Source organism: Eulemur rufifrons, chromosome 10, assembly GCF_041146395.1.
Source record: "Eulemur rufifrons isolate Redbay chromosome 10, OSU_ERuf_1, whole genome shotgun sequence".
In the NCBI taxonomy this organism is placed as follows: Eukaryota; Metazoa; Chordata; class Mammalia; order Primates; family Lemuridae; genus Eulemur; species Eulemur rufifrons.
In genome coordinates this window covers 11,797,002-11,817,257 of record NC_090992.1, presented here as the reverse complement: position 1 = coordinate 11,817,257, position 20,256 = coordinate 11,797,002, and the positions used below count along the sequence as shown (strand labels likewise).

The 20,256-nt window shown below is 40.4% G+C and overlaps 1 protein-coding gene across 2 annotated transcripts in view; it reads left to right on the top strand.

Annotated features, from left to right (window-relative positions):
- Positions 1-2,578: 2,578 nt before the first annotated feature.
- The window catches only part of PPP2R2B (protein phosphatase 2 regulatory subunit Bbeta), a 410,135-nt gene continuing 392,457 nt past the window's right edge, over positions 2,579-20,256 (top strand). Inside the window, exons 1-2 of one of the 2 annotated variants that reach the window (XM_069484165.1) lie at positions 2,579-2,838; positions 2,959-3,036. In XM_069484165.1, coding sequence (XP_069340266.1) covers positions 2,829-2,838; positions 2,959-3,036 — 88 coding nt within the window. In that variant the 5' untranslated portion in view covers positions 2,579-2,828. The remainder of the gene's footprint in view (positions 2,839-2,958; positions 3,037-20,256) is intronic. The other variant, XM_069484168.1, reaches the window with a different exon arrangement.

The window sequence follows — 20,256 nt, the reverse complement described above, 5'->3', positions numbered from 1 at the left end:
TGGACTAGGTATTCTTTAAAGTGTCTTTCAGCAAAAATATTCTAGCTAGAGATTTGCAGATTGGTGGCTCGAAGACCATATTTGGCCTAATGGTGGTGTTTGCCCTGTGCTGTGTGAGCCGTGCTGTGTGAGTGTTCTAATTTGAACTGATTGACAATATTTAAAAATTTGAAGTTATTCGCATAACAATCAAGATTTCTGGCTGTTTCTGAGGAAAATCAGCCAATCTGATCTCCCTGGACTGAGATTCGCCATGGCTACCCTCAGCTGGAGCTGAGTAGCTGCTGCCCCCTTAGACAAGGCCTGAGTCCTTCAGGTCCCACATCCCCACGACTTTCGAAAGGATCACAGACTCAGACCAAGTGTCAACTCACTGAGTATCTTACACTCGGCCAGCTTTTCTCATTTACGTCCAACCCAGCTAGGCATTTGTGTGTCTAGCTAGTGCTTAGCACTTGGAGGATAAAGTTGACATGGTCCAAACTCTCTTTACGTCACTAATGCCATCATTTGGCAGTGATCTTGGTGGGAGACAGAAACTGGGTCCAATCAAAACCCATGACAAGAAAACTGACAGCGCCTTGGCTGCCTGGAGCCCTCATAGTCATCAACCGACTCTGATCGGCGGAGCCTGCACCCCTGGGATCGTATCTGTGAGTAATCGTCAGCACTGTCCTTGGCATGTGAATTGGCCACATGACCCCTTGCCGTGCGACTCCCGCCAAGTCTAACTCTCTATAATTTGGGTTTTTCAGTCATGCAAGGAGTTTATTTCACACATAAGCAAGGTTCCCTCTAGAGCTAAAGTTCCCTGAGTTAGGGTGAGTATCTCGACAAAGGCTCATATTTAAATCTTCCTAGGTGTGTACGTGTTTCAGCATTGTATGTGTTTGCTTGCTTTAAGGTACATGCTTTGTGATAATAGGTACAGCGTCTACACCCAGAATCATAACCAGCCATATAGGAACTCTGGCAGGACAGAAGTCAGGGGGAAAATCTCACCTGTAGCTAATGGTCCCTAAGAGATTGATGTAGTCTTAGCTCTCAACTGCAGAACTGGGCCAGTCACAACTCACAAGAAAGGGTAGGAACCTATCAAAGAATGTCTGATGCTAAAACCTGAGGCCAGAGCTGGGAGTACCATGGGTGTGGTCTTTCCCTGCACCAATAAATGCTGCCAAAGGCCTTCTTCTCCCCTCCTGGATGCTCATTTTATCAGGAAGTTTTAGCTCTGTGTCATCTTAGAAGAGACGTTGATACTTTACTACTTGGCATCTGAAGCTGTATTCCAGCTCAGTCTTCCAAATGAGACTCCTGCACCTTGGGAATATTGGGATTCAGGCAGGCTTGGTTGAAATCCCAGCCCTGTCATGCCGTAGGTATGATCTTGGAGGAGTCACCAAAACTTCTTGAGTCTCAGTTTCTTCACCTGCACAATGGGGATGATAATAGTACCCTCCTCACGATTCGTGTGAGAATGGAAATACTCTCTAGAGAGTATTCTTAGCACAGTGACTGCCTCATAGCAGCTACTTGAAATTTTCTCAGCTAATATTCTTTTTTACCATTGAACATTTTAGAATCCTTGCAAATGATAATAATATCCATTATTAAGTTGCTTGACTCTGCTAATCACATTCAATGTCCACAACAACGCTGAGAGATGGGTACTATTATTACTGCCACTTTAAACAGGAGACAACAGTCTCGTCATGTTTAGGAATTTGTTCCAAGTCAGAGCCAAACTACAAACCCTGTCTAATTGCAAAGAATATTCCCTTAATGATGACCCCATGCTGCTTCCATCGAAGGTACTGTCAACAACAGTGAGAAAAGCAGATGAGAATCAACTCTCCCCTGGCGTGGCTGAGTGAATGAAGGGTTCTTTATAGGAATTCAATAAAAATCTGTCACTGACAGTAACTACTCAGTTCCCTGTGTGTTTTAAAAGGGCCAATTTGGTTTTGATATGCATGGTTTTTCCTACCAAATTTAATCATTCTTAAATTCATACCCTCTCCCAAAATTAGACTATGCAAACTTCCCCTTAATTTTAAAGCCTTGTAGCATGGAAGGGAATGTTCTTGCTGTTGGGAAGGAAACTGGCACCACTGCTATCCAGAGGTGTTCTGAAACGGTCCCCTTTGGTTTGAATACATACAGCAATAAAGATATTAGAATATGTATTAGTATATATAGTAGTTGGGGATACATATGTTTGTAGAAACCAGAAATGATGCTAACACAGAAAATTTAGCCCCATCAAACGTCTAATCAAATTCTAAACAGAAATCTGCTGGAACAAAACAGGCCGCATTTGTCAGAAACGGACTGCCCAGCCCTGTGTCAGGGCCCTGCCCCCATCCCAGCCTTGTTTTTCGCTTTCCCCTGCTCTGCAGTCGGCTCTGACTTTGGCAAGCAGTCAAGCAGCGAACAAGAGAGATGGAAGTTCTCTGGGTGTCTGACCCCTTACTGGCCGCTCAACCATGCAAGCTGTGAAACCCAGTTTTTTTTTTTAAAGTCTCCTTTCTTTTCCTCTCACCCCTCTAACGAACTGCCTCTTTCTCTTCCCCACCACCACAGAAGGCAAACAATCGACAGCATTAGTATTCCCATGAAAAGGGCCAGTCACACAGGGGCGATTGCAGGCCCTTCGTAACCACTCCAGGATGCTGCCAGGGCCTGAGAAGGGACGAACTCCAATTGCTCCAGTTCAGACTGGCCCTGGCATGGTCAGGCGGAGCAGACAAAACAGTGATTCACAGAGGACGTGGTGTTTGCAGACCCACCGTTCTCCCCGGACTCGTTAGGGTCTCTTCTCCGACGAGATGATACCTGGTGTGCAAGTCTCCTTTTAAAAATGCATAGATCACACCATATATTTCTTGTCTTGTTGGCCTTTTAAGAACAACTGGGAGCTCTTACCTAACCTGAAGTGTCTCCTTGTGTCGCTTTCAGGAATTGGAACACTCACCCAGGACACGCTATGGTGCTTCAGCCAAGTGAAAGGCACTATCGAGATTGGAACCACGGAAGGTAGGAGAAAGCGCCCCCCTGTCCCTTTCCTGGCCTCCTTGGAGGGGGGTGTTGTGCCAATTTCAGATCTGAAAACTTTCATCTTTGCTTCCATGAACGTAAGTCCCCATACATGTCAGAATAGCATTCTAAGCTACAAGGGGGTTTAATCATTTGTTTCTACCCTGCTTTCTGGTGAAGAATATTTTATTCCCATCACTGAGGCAGCACTGAAATGAACTTTCAGTGAAATAGGTTTGCAGAGACAGAGGCTGACCTGGACAAGCCTGGTTTCAGGCTGGTCTGTCAACTCTGGAGAATTCTTGAAAACATTTCAAGGCTGTCAGCCATTAATCTCTTCCTTCCGTCCTGTGCCAGGGTCACTGGCCATACACGAAGCACACAGGGAGATGGAAGAATTCAAGTCTAGTCCTACGACTTATGGGAATACTGAGACCCAGTTGCAGCATATAATTTCCTTTCTGGTTCTCAGGAGATTTCCCTACTGCAGGGCCCTTTACTTGGGATCATGCATGCATTTTCCTCCTCCTGAAGAATTTGTTTCTAATTCTCTTCATTTCTTTTACAAGCCTGGGCTGGGAGACCTCCATGACTCTCCCTAAGATGGTCTGCATTTCAAAACAGCTAAAGGATAGGCAATCAGAAGGAGCTGGACTAGCACTTCCAGGTGCTTTATATCATCGTTAGCTCTTCCAGCAGAATGCAGTAAGGGTTGCCTAAAATAGATTTTACCCACTGACGGTAGATGTAGATTCCAGATGTGGTATAACCCGGGTCTAAAACTAATTTTAATGAATGAGGAAGTGAACAGTTGACAGGGTTGAACTTTATAATGGAAACTAACATGCATAAATGGCTTTGGGCCATTCTGTAGCATTTCAATTCTGAGTAAAGAATAATTTGATTAAAAATTAATCTGATTAATTTGAAGAAGGTAGTTTATTCACAATCTTGCTATAGTTCATTTTTAGAGACTCAATCTAATTGTGAGTACCCAAAAACCAAATCATCCATGTTTAAAGAGCAGGGGAATAAAACACTAAAATAAATCGATAAATTAATTTATAAAATTATACTTTTTAAAAATTGATACATAATAATTGTACATATTTATAGGGTATAGTGTGATGTCTTAATACAGGTATACATTGCGTAATGATCAAATCAGGATATTTAGCATATCCATCACCTGATATATTCATCATTTCTTTGTAGTGAGAACATTCAAAATCCTTCTAGCTATTTTGAGATATACTACACAATGTTGTAAACCATAGTCATCCTACTGTGCAATAGAACATTAGAACTTACTCTTCCCATCAAATTGCAACTTTGTACCCATTGACCAACCTCTTTCCATCTCGTACCCCAACCCTACCCAGCCTCTCGTAACCACTATTCTACTTTCTACTTCTATGAGATTAATTTTTTTAGATTCCTAGTATGAGTGATAACGTGTTGTGTTTATCTTTCTGTGCCTGGCTCATTTCACTTAACATAATGTCCTTCAGGCTCATCCATGTTGCCACAAATAACATGATTTCATTCTTTTTTATGGCTGAATAATATTCCATTACACACACACACACACACACACACGTGTGCACACACATATATCTAAACATACCATATTTTCTTTATCCTTTCATCTGTAGATGGACACTGAGGTTGATTCCTTAACTTGGCTATTGTCAATAGTGCTGTAACAAACATAACAGTGCAACTATCTCTTTAACATACTGATTTCATTTCCTTTGGATGTATACCCAATAGTGGGGTTGCTGGATCTAAAATTATTCTAGTGCATAGCATCTACTATTAATATTTTTCAGATGCATTGTCAAACAGAGCTTTGCAAAAGATCCTTCTAAAGCCCCTGCAAAGACAGAGCAGGAATTATTAATCCTATTTTATGCCATCTAGTCAGTAAATACTTTTGTGTCTTCTATGTAGCAGCACTGTGCTAGGCATTAGAGATTTAAAAAAAAAGGAAGAAGAAGGAGAAAAAAAATGACCTAGTTCCTAACCTCATGGCTCTTAAGAAAACTGAAGCCCAAGTTAATCGGTTGTTTTAAATCTTGGCTGTGATTCAAAATCACTTGTGCTTTTTAAACAATAGAGACTCCCAGGTCCCTAAGAGCTACTGGATTAGAGTTTCAAGGACCAGGATGATGCAGTGTATTTTAATGAGCTCACCCAGATAATTCTGACACAGTAGACTGGCCCCCAGGCTGGATGACTTGTTCCAGGTTATCCATTATTCTCACATTCTGGACTTAAATCTTACCTTTGTGCCTGGCTACCTATCAATTCAAGGATTCTGAGTGTCTAACTATAGATCTTATCGGTTGTGAACCTACTAAGTGCTTAAGAGAGTTAATAAGATCATGCAGGTACCGTGTTGGCCATAGTGCTGGATACCTTGTAAATACTTGACATTTGTAAGCTATTATTATAAATACCATTATAGTTAGATCCTTATCCTAATTGAATCTCCACCAAAACCTTATGAGAGGTAGGTATTTTTATTCCCACTTTACCTGTGAGGACGTTGAAGTTAAATAAACAAAAAAATATTAAGTACTTTGCCAAAGGCTTCTTAGCTTATAAACGGGTGAGCTAATTTTCAAACCTAATCTTTGGGACACCGAAGCCCCTGCTCTTTAAACATTGTTTTGACAACAAAAATTCTGACTTAGCAGTCTGGAATGAGGCCCAGGTATCCACGTTTCTCACACATTCCCTTAGATGATCACCGTGGATGCAGGTGATCTGAGGACAGGTTTAAACGTTTCCTGTGCATAGGAAATAAGCAGCCTGCTTGAACTGTTAATTGGATCAGAGAGTCAAAATCAAAATGACAATCAATCTGTGTTTTGTCTGGGAAATGTACTTCGAAATGGTGAATAAAGGCAGAAACTTTTTAAAGAGAAGAATTAGGTTGGATACTAACAGCCGTTGGCATGGAGGTCCCTGGCCAACATATCTTAGATGCCATCTCACCTACACTAACACTGCCTTAATGGAGGCTGAATATTTGTTGAGTGAATTAATGAATGACTTTCACTTGCTACTAGTTAAAAATTAGGTTCTTTTAAAAAAAAAAAAATTGGGTCTCATCTACCCAGGTTGGTTTTCTACTCTGATCAAAGTCAATAACAAAAATTATTTAACTTTCCCTTCCACTTTACTTATTTCACTAATAGCTTTTTCTACTCCAGTTTTACCATTTTCTAGCTGATGACTTTGATCAAATTACTTAATATCTCTGTCCTTCAGTTTCCTTATCTGCAAAATGGGGATAATAACATGAGTACTCATTATGATGGCTGTCAGGGCTAGGTGAAAAAAGAAAATATATATATATATAAAATGCCATTTTATGCATACATATACACATATATCTATATATAGTTATAAGATGCTCAAATTGCATTACCTGCTATTATGGTATTGTAGAGATGGGACTAAGAAGGTAAAGTGACAAAAATAAAGATAAATGTTTTCATGCAATATTTTTAAAAATCAAAATTAATGTGAAGTATCCATGATGAACAAAACATCAAAATGTTAAATAAAGACAGAATCAGTGTTACTGATTTTTCTTTTTTCTTCAGTTTCCAATATGCCTCAGCATGGCACTGTTACTATTAATTTACTTGTGTACATCTTGGGTGTCAGGTTGTAGGCTGATACGCAAGCTGTATTTCAATTTGAGTCACACTTCAAATTATTCAGCAGGACTTTAATGAATGATACTATGAGTACAACAATAAACATATTGTGAGCTCTTGCTACATCTAGGGTACTGTTCCAGAAAGTGAAAGGGTTGTAAAGATAAATAAAATACAGTCCCAGCTCTAAAGAAATACACCACTGAAGAGGAGACAGAGTATGGTACAGGACAGTAAAGCATTACACCAATAAATATAATACAAGGCAAGGTGAGCTAAAGACAAAAGTGCTTCGAATACAAAGGAGGTAGAAATTTCACACATTTGGGCGGCAAAGACAGACGTATGGGAAGAAGGTATTTAAGGTAGACCCTAAATAATTTTTAAGAAATAATGTTTATTCTTTTCCTTTTCTGATTACCAAAATGGTATCTTCTCAGTATAGAAAATTTTAAATATAACTAAAATATCAAAAAATAAATGTCATTCATAATCTCACAAACCACAGATCAATACTGTTAAAAGTTTGTGGCATATTTTTCTAACCTCTTGATTATGGATATGTATTTGTTAATGAATTCAGTTAACAAACAAGTACGATGTGTCAAATACCGTGCAAGAGACTGGCAAGCTTATGCCAAACAAAATCATCACTTTTTTTTTTAATAAAAATATAGTCATAATGGAAATACTATTTTGTAAATTGATGTTTTTTACCTAACAATATATAGTGATCATGATTCATATGAAGAGAGGGAAGTATGCCCTAATTTATTTATCCAGATTTTCAATATTTACAACATTGTTATGAACACCTAATTGCTAAATCTTTGCATTAATCCAGGAAAAGTTGTGTGATAGAGTGATTAAGAGCGTATGTTTCACAGTTAAAATACCTGGTTCAAATCTGGCTTCGCTACTTATTGGCATGAAGCAAGTTATCTCAAATGTTTCACGATTCTACTTCTTGATTTATAAAATTGGGATAATAAAACCTATCCTGAATAACTATTGTAATAATATAATTAGATTTTTAAACAACATAGCACATCAAAAATGTTCAATAATTATGACTATTTACTGTGATTATATCATTGGAATACATTCTCAAAAATAGAATCCCTTGATCAAGGTTTATGAAGGCACATTTTAAGATTTTTTTAATTTAAGGTATTCATGGCCCTTTAGAGAGTTGCTAATGACTTACAAATCCACTAGCAATATATAACAGTGACTGTTTCCTAAATTCTCCAATTTGAAGTATTTAAATATTGGTTTTGAAGTCTTTGCTTAATTGATCCTTCTTTACTCAAGTGCCTCAGAGGATTTCAGGATGCAGAAATTAGGAGACATGAAAAGGAGGGAAGTTGAAGTGGAGGAAACAGAGTGTGCAAGGGTCCTGGGGTGTGTAAGCACAGAAAGAGGAAGAAATCCATTCTGCTGTGGCATAGAGTACTTGCAGAATCAGAGTGAAAGACTAAACTCAAGGCACTAGGCACTGGATGGGAGACCCAGGCTGTGAGGGTGTTTGAATGGCAGTAAACAATACTCTACGTCTAGTGCCATGGGATGCCAGCTGATACTGCAGAGGCCTGAAAAAGTTACTGCTATGTATTCAGACATACTTGAAGTCATGTCACCTCATTTCAGATAATGTGACGAAATCAATTTATTGGTAAAGTAGGAATTCTCTAATTTGTTAATGAACTCTAATTGATTAATTCATTCACTCAAATATTCAATAGGTATTTATCAAGAGGCTGCTGTGTGCCAGGCACTACACCAGGTATATAAGACACATGATGTACAAGTAAAAAAATTACTTTATAATGGGAGAGTCAGACAATGAAAATAAAGCAGGAACATAGAAGATCTTTGAGATTTTGATGAATACTAGGAAAGATATTATATAAGCAGGGTGGCATGAGAGAGTTTCTGGAGGTGGTCACTTTGGTGTGGGGCACAGGGGAAGGACTTTCTGAGCATTTAAAGAATGATGCCTTGGCCATTGAGGGAGTAATACGATAAGCACACTTACAGGCCCAACACCAGGAAAAAGGTGATATCTTCAAAGCACAAAGGTGATGTCTTCAAAGCACATAGAGCCCAGCGTGGCTGGAGTCCAGGGAGAGAAAACTGTGTGGTCTGGAAGGAGGAGAGAGGTAGGGAAGGGCTAGGTCAGGCAGGGCCTCTTAGGTCACCTTCCAAAGTCTGTATTTTATTTTGAGAACGTTGGAACTCCTTGCCACTGAAGGAGTTTAAAGATGAAATACATTCTGTCAAAATAAGTTCTTATAGGAAGTCTGATGAGAGATAGTGTGGCTTGAGCAGAGTGGAGAAGGTGCAGGTGAAGAGACAACAGGCTCCAGACACATTTTGGAGGTAACAGGCTCAATTTTAGGGGAGAGGTTAAAGAACTAAGATATTTTCAGGTTCTGGCCTTGAACAGTTGGGTGTTTGGTGGGCACCAGATACTGATGCTGGGAAACCTGGAAAAGAAAGATGTTTGGGAAGAAAGATCATGAGCTTCGTTTTGAGCATATTAAGTGTGAAGTGGCTATAAGATACCCAGGTATAAATGCCAAAAAGGAAGTTGTATATATGAGTGTGTGTGTGTGTGTGTGTGTGTGTGTGTATGAATTGTATATATATCTCAGAGAGACAATCTGAGATGGAGCTAGAAACTGGGGAGGCCTCCGCACATAGATGGAATTTGGAACCATTGAACTGGATGGGACCACATCAGTCATACAGACCTTGTTGATATGCAGTCAGCAAACAACTTGTTGATGGCCTAAAACTTTTAGGATGCCATCTAAGTAATCATTGTTTACTTAGTTTAGCTCTTGGAAGAAATCCCTTAAAAGGTTTTTACACTATTTCATCATTAGGAGCACTTTCTGTGCTGAAAATTGCCCACTCTGAATATCAGACAATTGTTTGAGATTTGGTGTCTGATTCTGTGTATGGGAAAAAGTCAGAATTATCTGGTGGAGTTTTTGTTTTTATCCTAGCTGTAGCATAGAACTATTTTCTTTCTGACCCTACAATTCTAGGGTCTTTTGTTTGTTTCTCATTCTGCAGTCCTTTGATGTTTCTCAACACAGGTCATTTCATCTTATTCACGGGAAATAATTGTGGTATTTATTCTGTTTTGCCACATGGGCATAACATTTTTTCCTTCTCCCCCCTCTGAAAAGATCACTCATGTAGAGGGAAAGATGAGGCATTCTATCGGTTCCATTTGCTAATGAGAGAAAAACATCAATTTGGATATCGATGTGAGATGCATTCCTAAAGAAAAGCCAATGACTGTGAGTGACTTCCTAGCAAACAGGCATCCACTACCTATAATATTTGCAAGAATGCCTCATCTTTGCACAGATGCTTAAGGAATTCGAGGATTGTAGAAAGGATTTTTCAGCTTCCCTTCAGTGATTGTGACTCTTTCCTGTCACTGAAAAAGAAAAATACTGATTGGGTTGTCTCAAAGCAGTATAAAGACTTGTAACCTTCTCCTCATTTTGTAAAAAGAAGCCAGTGATTGACAAATAACCTTTCTTAGATGTCTATGCAGCGTAAGTGGCACAAAATAATTGTAACTTCAGCTCCCAGATCTTAGCCTGCAAGATGTAAAATGGAGCCCCACTTGCCTTGTGCCTCTCACTACCAGGTACAGGGTGAAGTGCTGGCCGAGATATGAATTCCCATTTCAGGAAGAAGAATCTTGTCTTTTTGGACAGCAGCTTTCTGCATCAACAACTGCAAGAGGTTATTCGTCAGGCACCAATTTGAAGTCAAGTTATCCCTCACTTTAAACTTGGTTCAGCTTCCCAGTTCGTGACCTTAGGCAGGTCATTAAATAATCTTCACATCTTATTGTGCACGTGACTCACCTGGGAAGGGTGTTAGAATGCATGGTCCCAGGTCCCACCTCTAGAGATTCTGATTCAGTTGGTCTGGGATGCAGCCAAAGGACTTGCAAATTTCACAGGCATCCCAAATAATCCTAACATAGATTCATCCAAGAGACACACTGAGAAATTCTTTCTTTCCTTACATCAAAGGGCTACTGTGAGAGCAGAGCAGCTAGAAGATCTCAACGTATTTTCAGTGCATTTAAAGTAAACTAGAATGCCAATAAATACAAGGTACCATGCAGCCTGTTTCTCTGCCTCGAGCACTGGAGGGAGTGAAAACGTCCCCTCTGTGTATCAAAAGGAAGCGGGAATTTCTTCCCTGCATCCAGTAGGCTGCAAAGGGATTTCCTACGCAACTTTACTCTGTGTGGGGCTCCAATCTGCTAGAAGCAAAATTGGTCTGATTATGAACAAGTTGCTGCTAGATGAAAGCATTTTTTTCTCAGCTGTGATGGAGGATGTCTTGATGCGAGAGGCTTGCTGTACTCTGCAGGCGAGCTGGTGAGAAGCAGACTGTCTGTGGGGGAAGGGAGGCAGGTTCTTTGCACACCACTGAGGGCAAACATCCTGTTCTCTTTGTGAGCATTAGGTAATTAAATATTTCCAAGCTGGGAGAGAGAAAAAGCTCCATGGCTGTTCATTTCGCCCTTCCCTAATTCCAATCACTTTAAATGTGGTTAATCAACAAATATTTATGGAGCACTTAGTGTGTGTTATGCACGGGGCTGGGCGATGGCGGCCGGAGTCATGGACAAGACCCTGTATCTCCCCTCCCTGGAGCACATACGCCCTCCTGGAGACATCAACAAGTGGATTTCAATTATAATCCAATGTGAGTGTGCAAAATACTAGAAAAAGAGTAAGTCACTCAACTCACAGTGGGCTCGGGATGGAGCAGGGAAGGCTTACTAGAGTAACTGGCAGCCAATCTGAGACCTAAAGAAGGAATCGGAGTTAGCCAGGGTTTTTAGGCACATGGACCTGCATTTTATCCATGGTTCAACCATTCCCTTGAGCTAATTACTCAGCTTCCCTGGGCTATCTTGAGAAGATGAGAGAATTTGTTAATAAGATCTTTGAAAGCCCTGCATAATACCTGACCTGGGTAGAATGATGATAATAATAATTCTATTTAATTGGGCTTCACTAAGCCAGACTCTATAATAATTGCTTTCAATATATTATCTCATTTCCTCTTTGCCACAATAAGATACAAGGCAGGTGCCAGCTCAAGCCCATTTTACAGTGGAGGAAATTGAGGCTCAGAACGTTTAGCAACTTAGCCCCGCCGCACACTTGTCTGATCGCAGGGTTGGGGTTCTGTTCTCAATTACTGTGATAGACTCTTCCTGGAAAGTAACCTGGCACTGAGTAGGGGCTTTGGGAATATTTATTGAATGAATATAGCCTTCAGTAACTAATAAATGTCAATAAACAAAAAAAAATCAGTGTTACCATTAATATAACAATAATGAATATTTTTAGAATAAAATAGCTCATTCAAAACAATCCATTATAAATACAAAGCACTTTTCTACTTTTAACGTATAGGGGTCATTTATTTCTTATAACCCATGGGGGGTTAACTAGAGTAGGTCTTATAGTCCCATGTTATAGACAAAAGAGATAGTATATGTGTTCCAGATAGTAGATAGATCATTCTTCATAGAGATGAGGAGATTAAGGCAGACAGAGATAAATTTTAAATTTCCCCAAATCTCATAGAAACCAGAAAGCAAAATTTTGAATCTTGCACCAGCAATTTTTCTCACCTTCCAATATACAATATGGAGTGTTGGCTTTGGGGTGGGGGGTACTCTGTTCTAGAGGTGCTGACTGTGAGTTTAAGGCCTGGTTGACTTGTCTTGAAAATGCAGGGCACTGACTCAAGGCAGCTCAAGGGACATCCATCCTTCAAGATGCTTTCAGCCACAACAGAAAACTATCAAAACATTTGGAAAAGTAAAAGAAATATTATCTCTTCCTTAGTTCTGCAAATATCTACCGAGCACCTGCTATGTGCTAGGCATTCTAGGCACTTGAGATTCAGTAGTCGAGGAGATAGACAATAGATAAAATAAGCAAGTAGAATATAAAATATAAGGTTGTGAGTGCAAGAAAATCAACTAATAGAGGGTGCAGGGGCATGGTGTTCCCTTTTAAATAGGATGGTCAAGGCTTCATGCAAAAGATGACATTTGAGCAATGATCTGAAGAAGGGAAGAAGAGTTCAAGTCACATGGCTATCTGGGGAGGAGAATTCCAGATAGAGGGAACAGCCAGTGCAAGTGCCCTGAGGCAAGAACTTTTCTGGTATGTACAAGGACTGGACGTGAGGCCAGTGTGGCTAAAGCTGAGTGAGCAAAAGAGGAAGCTGTGAAAGATGTAGACTGAGAGATGATGGCAGACAGATGCAAGAGGGGCACTTCTGCCTGAATGAGATAGAGACACTGGTTATAAAATGCTCTTTCTACCAGCAGGTCAATAATAGATTGTAAGGAGTGAATGTCAGAAGCAGGAATCCCAGTTAAGAGGTTATTGCAATAATCCAATTTTTCGCAGAAGTCCTGAGGCGGGGAGCCCCCAGAGATGCTACACTCCCCAGCTGAACCACAGCACGGGGGACTCTGATTCTCTCCAGCTCCCTACCTTGCTGTCCTTGGAATGTCAGCTTTGTCCCAAGACAACTGCAGCAATTCTGGGCTTCACACTCAGATAGACCCAACAATATCCAGTGGAAGGATATTCTGCTTTTTTTTTTTTTTTAAGCAAGAAACCTTTCCTTTCTCTCAGATGTCTTTAGCAAATTTCTTTTGATGTCCCATTGGCCACAGTTTGAGTTACATGCCCACTTTTAGCCAACCACTGGCAAGGACAATGAGATTCGCCTGACCAGCTTACACAAAGAGGCTTGGGTCTGAGTTTGGTGTAGGATCATCATCCCTGAGTGTGGGGTTCCACAGCAAAATCTGGGCTTTGCAGCAAGAAAAGGGGGTGTAATTCAAGGCAGTCCAACAACAGTGTCAGCTACCGGAAGAAGAGACAGATGTGGCTTAACCAATTCTATTTCTACTGCTAGTCAAAAGGTGATGGGTCATTGGCTCGTTCTTTGTTCTTTGTAGAATGTTTTAGAATATTTGCAGAGGCTGACCTTCTATAGACTGACTTATCTTGAAGCTGGGGTCTGGGGTGTAGGAAAAGATATTTGCCTTTTTAAATGTTATTAATTAAGCAGACTCAGTATCATCCTACTTATTGCCTATGTTATTTGTTAATGGAATTTAAAAGCCAAGAATAAATAAACACATGAACAATTGTGGGGTAGTTCCTGGTTTTGTGCTCAAGGTTTCAAGTAAGCATTATTGCTTTTTTCTTTAGCATGTTTATTTTTAATATATTATGTACAGCTTTACCAAAAAAAAGAGAGTATAGCTAACTTTATACCAATAGGGTTAGGGGCAAGAATATTGAATTTCATTCATTTGTTTATTCAGTAACTATGTAGTGGGCAACAGGTGTTGGAAACACAATAGCCCTGGAAATAGCTAAGGTCTCTAGTGCTCATGGAGCTCACATTCTAGCAGGGAGATGTACAATAGCACATGCAACCTTACAAAGACACAAGATAATTTCAGATTGTGATATGTGGTCACGTGGGAGTGGCTGAGCGAGGGAACTGGGATGCTATGTTCTGTTGTTCTGTTATATAGTTGTTCTGTTAAGCCTTTTCTGAAGAGGTGATATTTAAGCTAAGCCCCAAATAACAAGTAGAAGTCATGTTCAAAAAACTTGTGAGAATAGTGTTTAGAAACAGAAAACAGCAAGTGCAAAGGCCCTGGGGCAGAAGCAATCTTGGCATGGCCAGAAGGAAGGACAGGATGACTGTGTAGGGAGCTAGGGGGGAAGAGTCTATGACGTGGTTGCAGAGGGAAGCAGAGGCGGGTTCAGATGAGGCCTTGCAAGCCCTGATAAATAATTGTGTTTTATTTTGAGCACAGTGGGATGCATTAGAGGATTTTAAGCATGAAAGAAAAGTGCCTTGATATTTTAAGACCTAAAGCCTAGAACATTTCACATCAATGGAGAACTTTCAGGAACATAACTTTCTTTACAGTTATATTGTGAAAATCAACCTCTCCTCTAAACTCCACTATTTTTGTTTGTTTGTTTTGTTTTTCCAACCTAGAGGTCTTCAGACTGCACCTCTCATAGTAAAATAGTACCTGTGGTCTAAAGCTCACTGTGGTGTTTTTGTCCAGGACCACACTAGCAATTTGTAAAATGTTAGTTTTAGTTGGTGATCCAAAGTGACTTTTAAGGCATTATTGAGATCACTTAAATTTGAGAGCCCTTAGACCTGACTGTGTCCTTTCAGTTTACAATTTGGGGAATATAAGACCTATTTTTTTTTTCATTTTACTTTTTACTATGCATAAAATTTTCATTATTTTGTCAGCTATTTTTTAAAGAATGATTATTATCTATTGTTTCAGGAGTGATTCTTCTGATTACAATTTAAAGCAACCTTTCCCCAAATTATGGTGCAAATCATTTCTCAGTATGTGCTTCTTACTCTACCCCATGAATCAAATATACCAGGTAATTTCAATGCTGACAGGTCTACACAAATGATATTCAAGCCATAATGATTTCCAAATATTGATATTAAGTGCCTATTTTCCAGGGAAAACTGGTGGCAATTTTTTACAACGTACCATTCACACATGCTTCAGAATTTATGTTCTTGTTCTTTTTCGGTCTCTGATTCATAGAAAGCGCAGCTTCTCATCAGATGTACCTGAGAGAGAATATTTTTTAATAAGTAATTTACAACTTGCTGAAGATAAGCTGTCTTTAAAAAATATTGTTATTTAATAACAACTTAAGCTAATTCATAAAACTAGAACAGAAAAAAAAATTCACAAACTTTAAAAAAAAAAAAAAGCCAAGAGTTACTTTGAAAATACTTGCATTTCTTTTCACATAAAATAATACTTTTTGTGTCCCCAGTACAGAGATTTGAGGACAATAGGAAGAATTTACCATGGTTAAGAGCATGTGCAGATGATCAGATGGTCTGGGTTTGAATCCCAGTGGGGCCACTTGGAATAGATTGCATAACCTTATTTTGATGTGACTTCATTTTACTCCTCTGTAAAATGGGAAAATAGTAGTTTCTCCTTCATATATTTGTCATGAGGATTAAATAACCCACAAACAGCACAGAACCTGACACAGAGGAAATGCTAAGTCAATGTTAGCTGTAATGTTGATGAAAACAGATTACAAGAAAATAAAAATAACTATTTACCCTACCATCCAGATCATTATGTCTTTTTAATGTTAAATATCTGATAAGTTTAGTAAGTTGCTTCTAAATGAGTTTAAAATGGCCATGAGATCCACATGTTTACTAAAAGGCTTGTTTACACCTGGGTGCAAACAAAGACCAGCCTCATCTTTGGGAAGAGCAGTAAACATCTGCAGAGGATTCTAGGCCCTGGTTCTACCCACTTAATGCCAAAGCAGTTGAAAGAAAATGACAGATAGCTAGTTGTTACTATCTCGTTGACAAACATGAGCAATTAATTAGCACTTCTTATGCCTAATCTAAGTATGATCTTCCCACATGATGTTAATGAGCAGATAGGTAACTGTGTGATTTAAACACTTAGACTCACAGCATATCGGCGTTTGAAGGAAACTGGAAGATCGTTTCTAATCTCCTCGCCTTATGGATGGAGGAGCTAGGGTGCAGAAAGCAAAAGGGATAAAACCAAAGTTGCAAGTTTACTCTTCCGCATTACCACGTAATGTTTCTGCCACTCAGGTTCTTCTGTGACATTATAGGGTTACATCAGCTCTCTGATATCCTTTCCAGTTAAAAAACACAATGGCGTATTTTTCAGCCTTAACAAAGCCTTTGCTCATAGGAGCACCAAATAGAGTGGCATTAATAGTTACCAGGGGCTGAGAGCGGAGAGGTCAGGGAGATGTTGGTCAAAGGATACAAAGTTCAGTTAGATAGGAGAGGTAAGTTCAAGAGGTCTATTGTGCAACACAGTGACTACGGTTAATAACAATCAATGTATTGTGTACTTCAAAATTGCTAAGAAGTAGATTTTAACTGTTCTCACCACAAATAAATGATACATAAGGTAATTCATCTGTTGATTAGCTTGATTTAGCCATTCCACAATGTATGCATATTTCAAAACATCATATTGTATACCATAAATACATACAAGTTTCTGTCAATTAAAAAATTAAAACCTCCTGGCCACCAGGTGAATGTTAGAATTTTCTGACTGCATTGTATCAGCTAGTTGTTTTATTTCATCCACATGGTGATTTTAGATGCACAGATGAAAGGCAAGAGGCAGTGGCCCTCCAGGGCCTTGGTGTGGTCTCTTGGCCGACACCCAGGCTAATCACATCTGCAGAGCAGCTCAGCGCTGTGTATTTGGCTCCAGGTGAAGCCCAGCTCCCCTGGCCGCCTCTGAAGCATTCTTCATAAACCACTGACATTTCCTGACTTCTCACGGGCAGGGAGGCTTGATGATAGAAGAAATAAAAATTCATGGCTAGAAATGGCTTTCTACAAGTCCAAGAGAGGCATTAGGACAGGAGCCATGTCCATCTTGTTTGCCTAATACAGTGCCTGGTACTTATTGGAAACTTAATAAACAACATTGAATTAAAATGGTAGCCAGCTCTCAGCATGTCCAACATGCCAGGTGCTGGGCTCTTGGTGTGTCAGGCACTTCCTAAGATCTCACTTCTTGGCAGAGGCAGCATGACACAGCAGTGAAGAAAAGCACACACTCCAGAAATGCTCACCCAGGTCTGCATCCCAGCTATGGCATTTAATCTCTCTGTGCCTCAGTTTCCCCCTCTATAACATAGGAACAATAATTGAAGCTACTTCAAGGGCCCTTGTGAGGATTCAATTAGCTAATGTATGTAAAGGAATTACAACAGAGCCTGGAATACAATCAGCACTCAATAAATGCTTGCTCTCTCATTAGTATTAGCGCTAACTTACCCTGCCAGCCCTGGAGAGGATGTATTCTAACACTCAGACTTTGGCTGGGAGGGAACTGAAATTGAATGTTTCTTCCAAAACAATCATTAGTCACTGGAAGACCTATGATTTAAACCTGGAAGGCAAACACTCAAGTGAATTAACAATATTTATGTGCGGTGGTGAAGAGAGCAGGCTCTGGAGTCCGGCTGCCGCCATTGAATCTGGGCTCTGTCATGACCAGACGTGAGTCCTTGAACGAGTTATCCCGAGCCTTGATGTCTCGGGAATGATAGATCCTATCTCACAGGCAGTTGCAAGATTTAAATGAGATAATGCTTGTTGGTACTTAGCTCAGGGACAAACATTCTTTCTGTTTTGTGACTCATTGCAATGGCCGTGGCCCACTCCAGGCACTCCCACCAAAGCCCACCCAAAAAGCTGAGGGTCCTCCTTGGCTCTGCCTGTCTAACTTCCCTGAACCCACACACTCACGTACTCTATCACTAAGTCGCGTGTCATTCTTCCTCCTAAATGGATCAACCTCTCAGATCTCTCTCTCCAACTCCATTGCCACTATCCTGGGCTGGACGCCACCTTCTCTTCTCTGCATGTTGGAGCAGCCCCCTGGGTTTCCTCCCACGCCCTCCTTGTCCTGCCCCCTCCAGTCTGTTCTTCACACTGTTTCTCGAATGGTATCTCCAGTGTACAAACATGTCCCTGCCTCCCTGAAACCCTCAACAGGTTTCATTCTTCTTAGGATACTTTGAGCCTCACTCACCATTCTCCCCATGTCCTCTGCTCTATACGTCTTTAATGCCATCTTCCCTCCCCTCCAGCACTACACACATTCTGTCACCTTCGCCAGAAATGTTTTTTACCCACCCCCCCATTCTCTGGCAACCCCCTATTCATCACTCAGACCTCAGCTTTGGTTTCATTTTCCCTAGTAAGTCTTCTCTAATCCTGAACTCTGAGCTTGGTGGCCCTTCTAGGAGGTCCTGGATATTTTTCAACACACACACTTTCCAATGCACTATAATTTTCTTGCTCCTTGTATATTTCCTCTACTAAATCACACTCTGTGTGAAGACAGGGCCAAATCTAACGTGTCTGTACAACTCTGTGCTCTTGCACAGCTGCGAGCTCTGTAAGCATCCCTGGTGCCCAGCACAGTGCCTGGCACAGAGTAGTGTGGAACAGATATTTATTGCATAAATGCATGATTGAATGAGTGAAGGAATACCGGCTTTCCAATCAGCAAGAAAGACCAATATGCCAGGAGACTAAGAAAATTCATTCTGGTGGCCAGAGTGACATTTCTTACTGCTAAGTTCAATTCCTTGTCAGTATACTTGGTTGACGGAACTCCTTCAAGTTCAAATGATTTACGGCAGAATATAGCTGCCATTTTTCAATGTACCGCTATCAGCCATTGCCTAAAGAGCCAGGTTAGACCAAAGGGCAACGACCTTACATTTTTAAATTTTCAAATCACTTCTACAAATATTGTTTCATAGGATTTATATACCAGACCTGTGGGAGAGTGAGGTGAGGAAACTAAGATATGAAGAATTATAGTCAGGTCTTAGATCTCTTTTCTGCTGCCTTATGTACAAATAATATGGCCATTATCACAGCCCAGGTCTCCAAGGCCATATTGCTGTAAAGCAGTGACTCTTAATCTGAGGTGTGGGAGGGTAATTTTGTCCCCCAGGGGATATTTACCAATGTCAGGAAACATTTTTAATGGTCATGGCTGGATTGAGAGGCAGGCGTGCTATTGGCATCTATTACGTTGAGGACAGCAACACTATTCAACATCTCACAACGCACAGCACGCCTCCCCCGCCTACACAATTACCTGACCCAGAATGTCAGCAGCACTGAGGTTGAGAAACCCTGCTATAAAGCAAAGCTCATAGACTGAACAACAGCCGGGAACATAAGTGGGTACATCTCTCCAGATGCAGCCCAGCTGTGGAGGGACTGTGGCGTTCAGACCTTATTTAAGAGCATGAAGTTTGAATTAGAAAATTCTTCTGCAGGCCGCTGCGTGCAGGGTGACACTCCCGGGGGAAGGTCTTTGCCGAATGAGCAAGTCTTGCTCCTCACCTCAAGAACAACAGGTAGAACATTTTCTCCACGGCTACCTCCTAAAAGATTTACTATGATGGCCTCTCAGAATCCAGGGGAAAATTGGGTTAAAAGTGTTTTCTAGAAAAGACATTAAACCCAATCACTCAAATGCCTTTTCTGTATCTCTGAGGGGTAAGGTAGAGGTCAGAAAAGATCTTGCCACCTGGATTCATGGGCTGGGTTGCTTTAAAATCCTCTGACATTCTCAATATGCTGCCTCATCCTGGGAAATGCTCTAGGGCCAAAATAGATATTAATATCACAGTCAGAGTAATCCTTAAATACTATTGTTATTATATAAGCATATTGATTCGTTTTCATAATGTTCATGGTTTAATTAAAACCCAGAGATGGGTCCTTCTGAGAGGAAGCAGACAGGACAATTCCTTTCGAGGAACAGGAAGCACAGTCTGGGTTTACTTTGGAATGTTTTCTTCTTATGAAGGCTTTCGGGCATAACCAC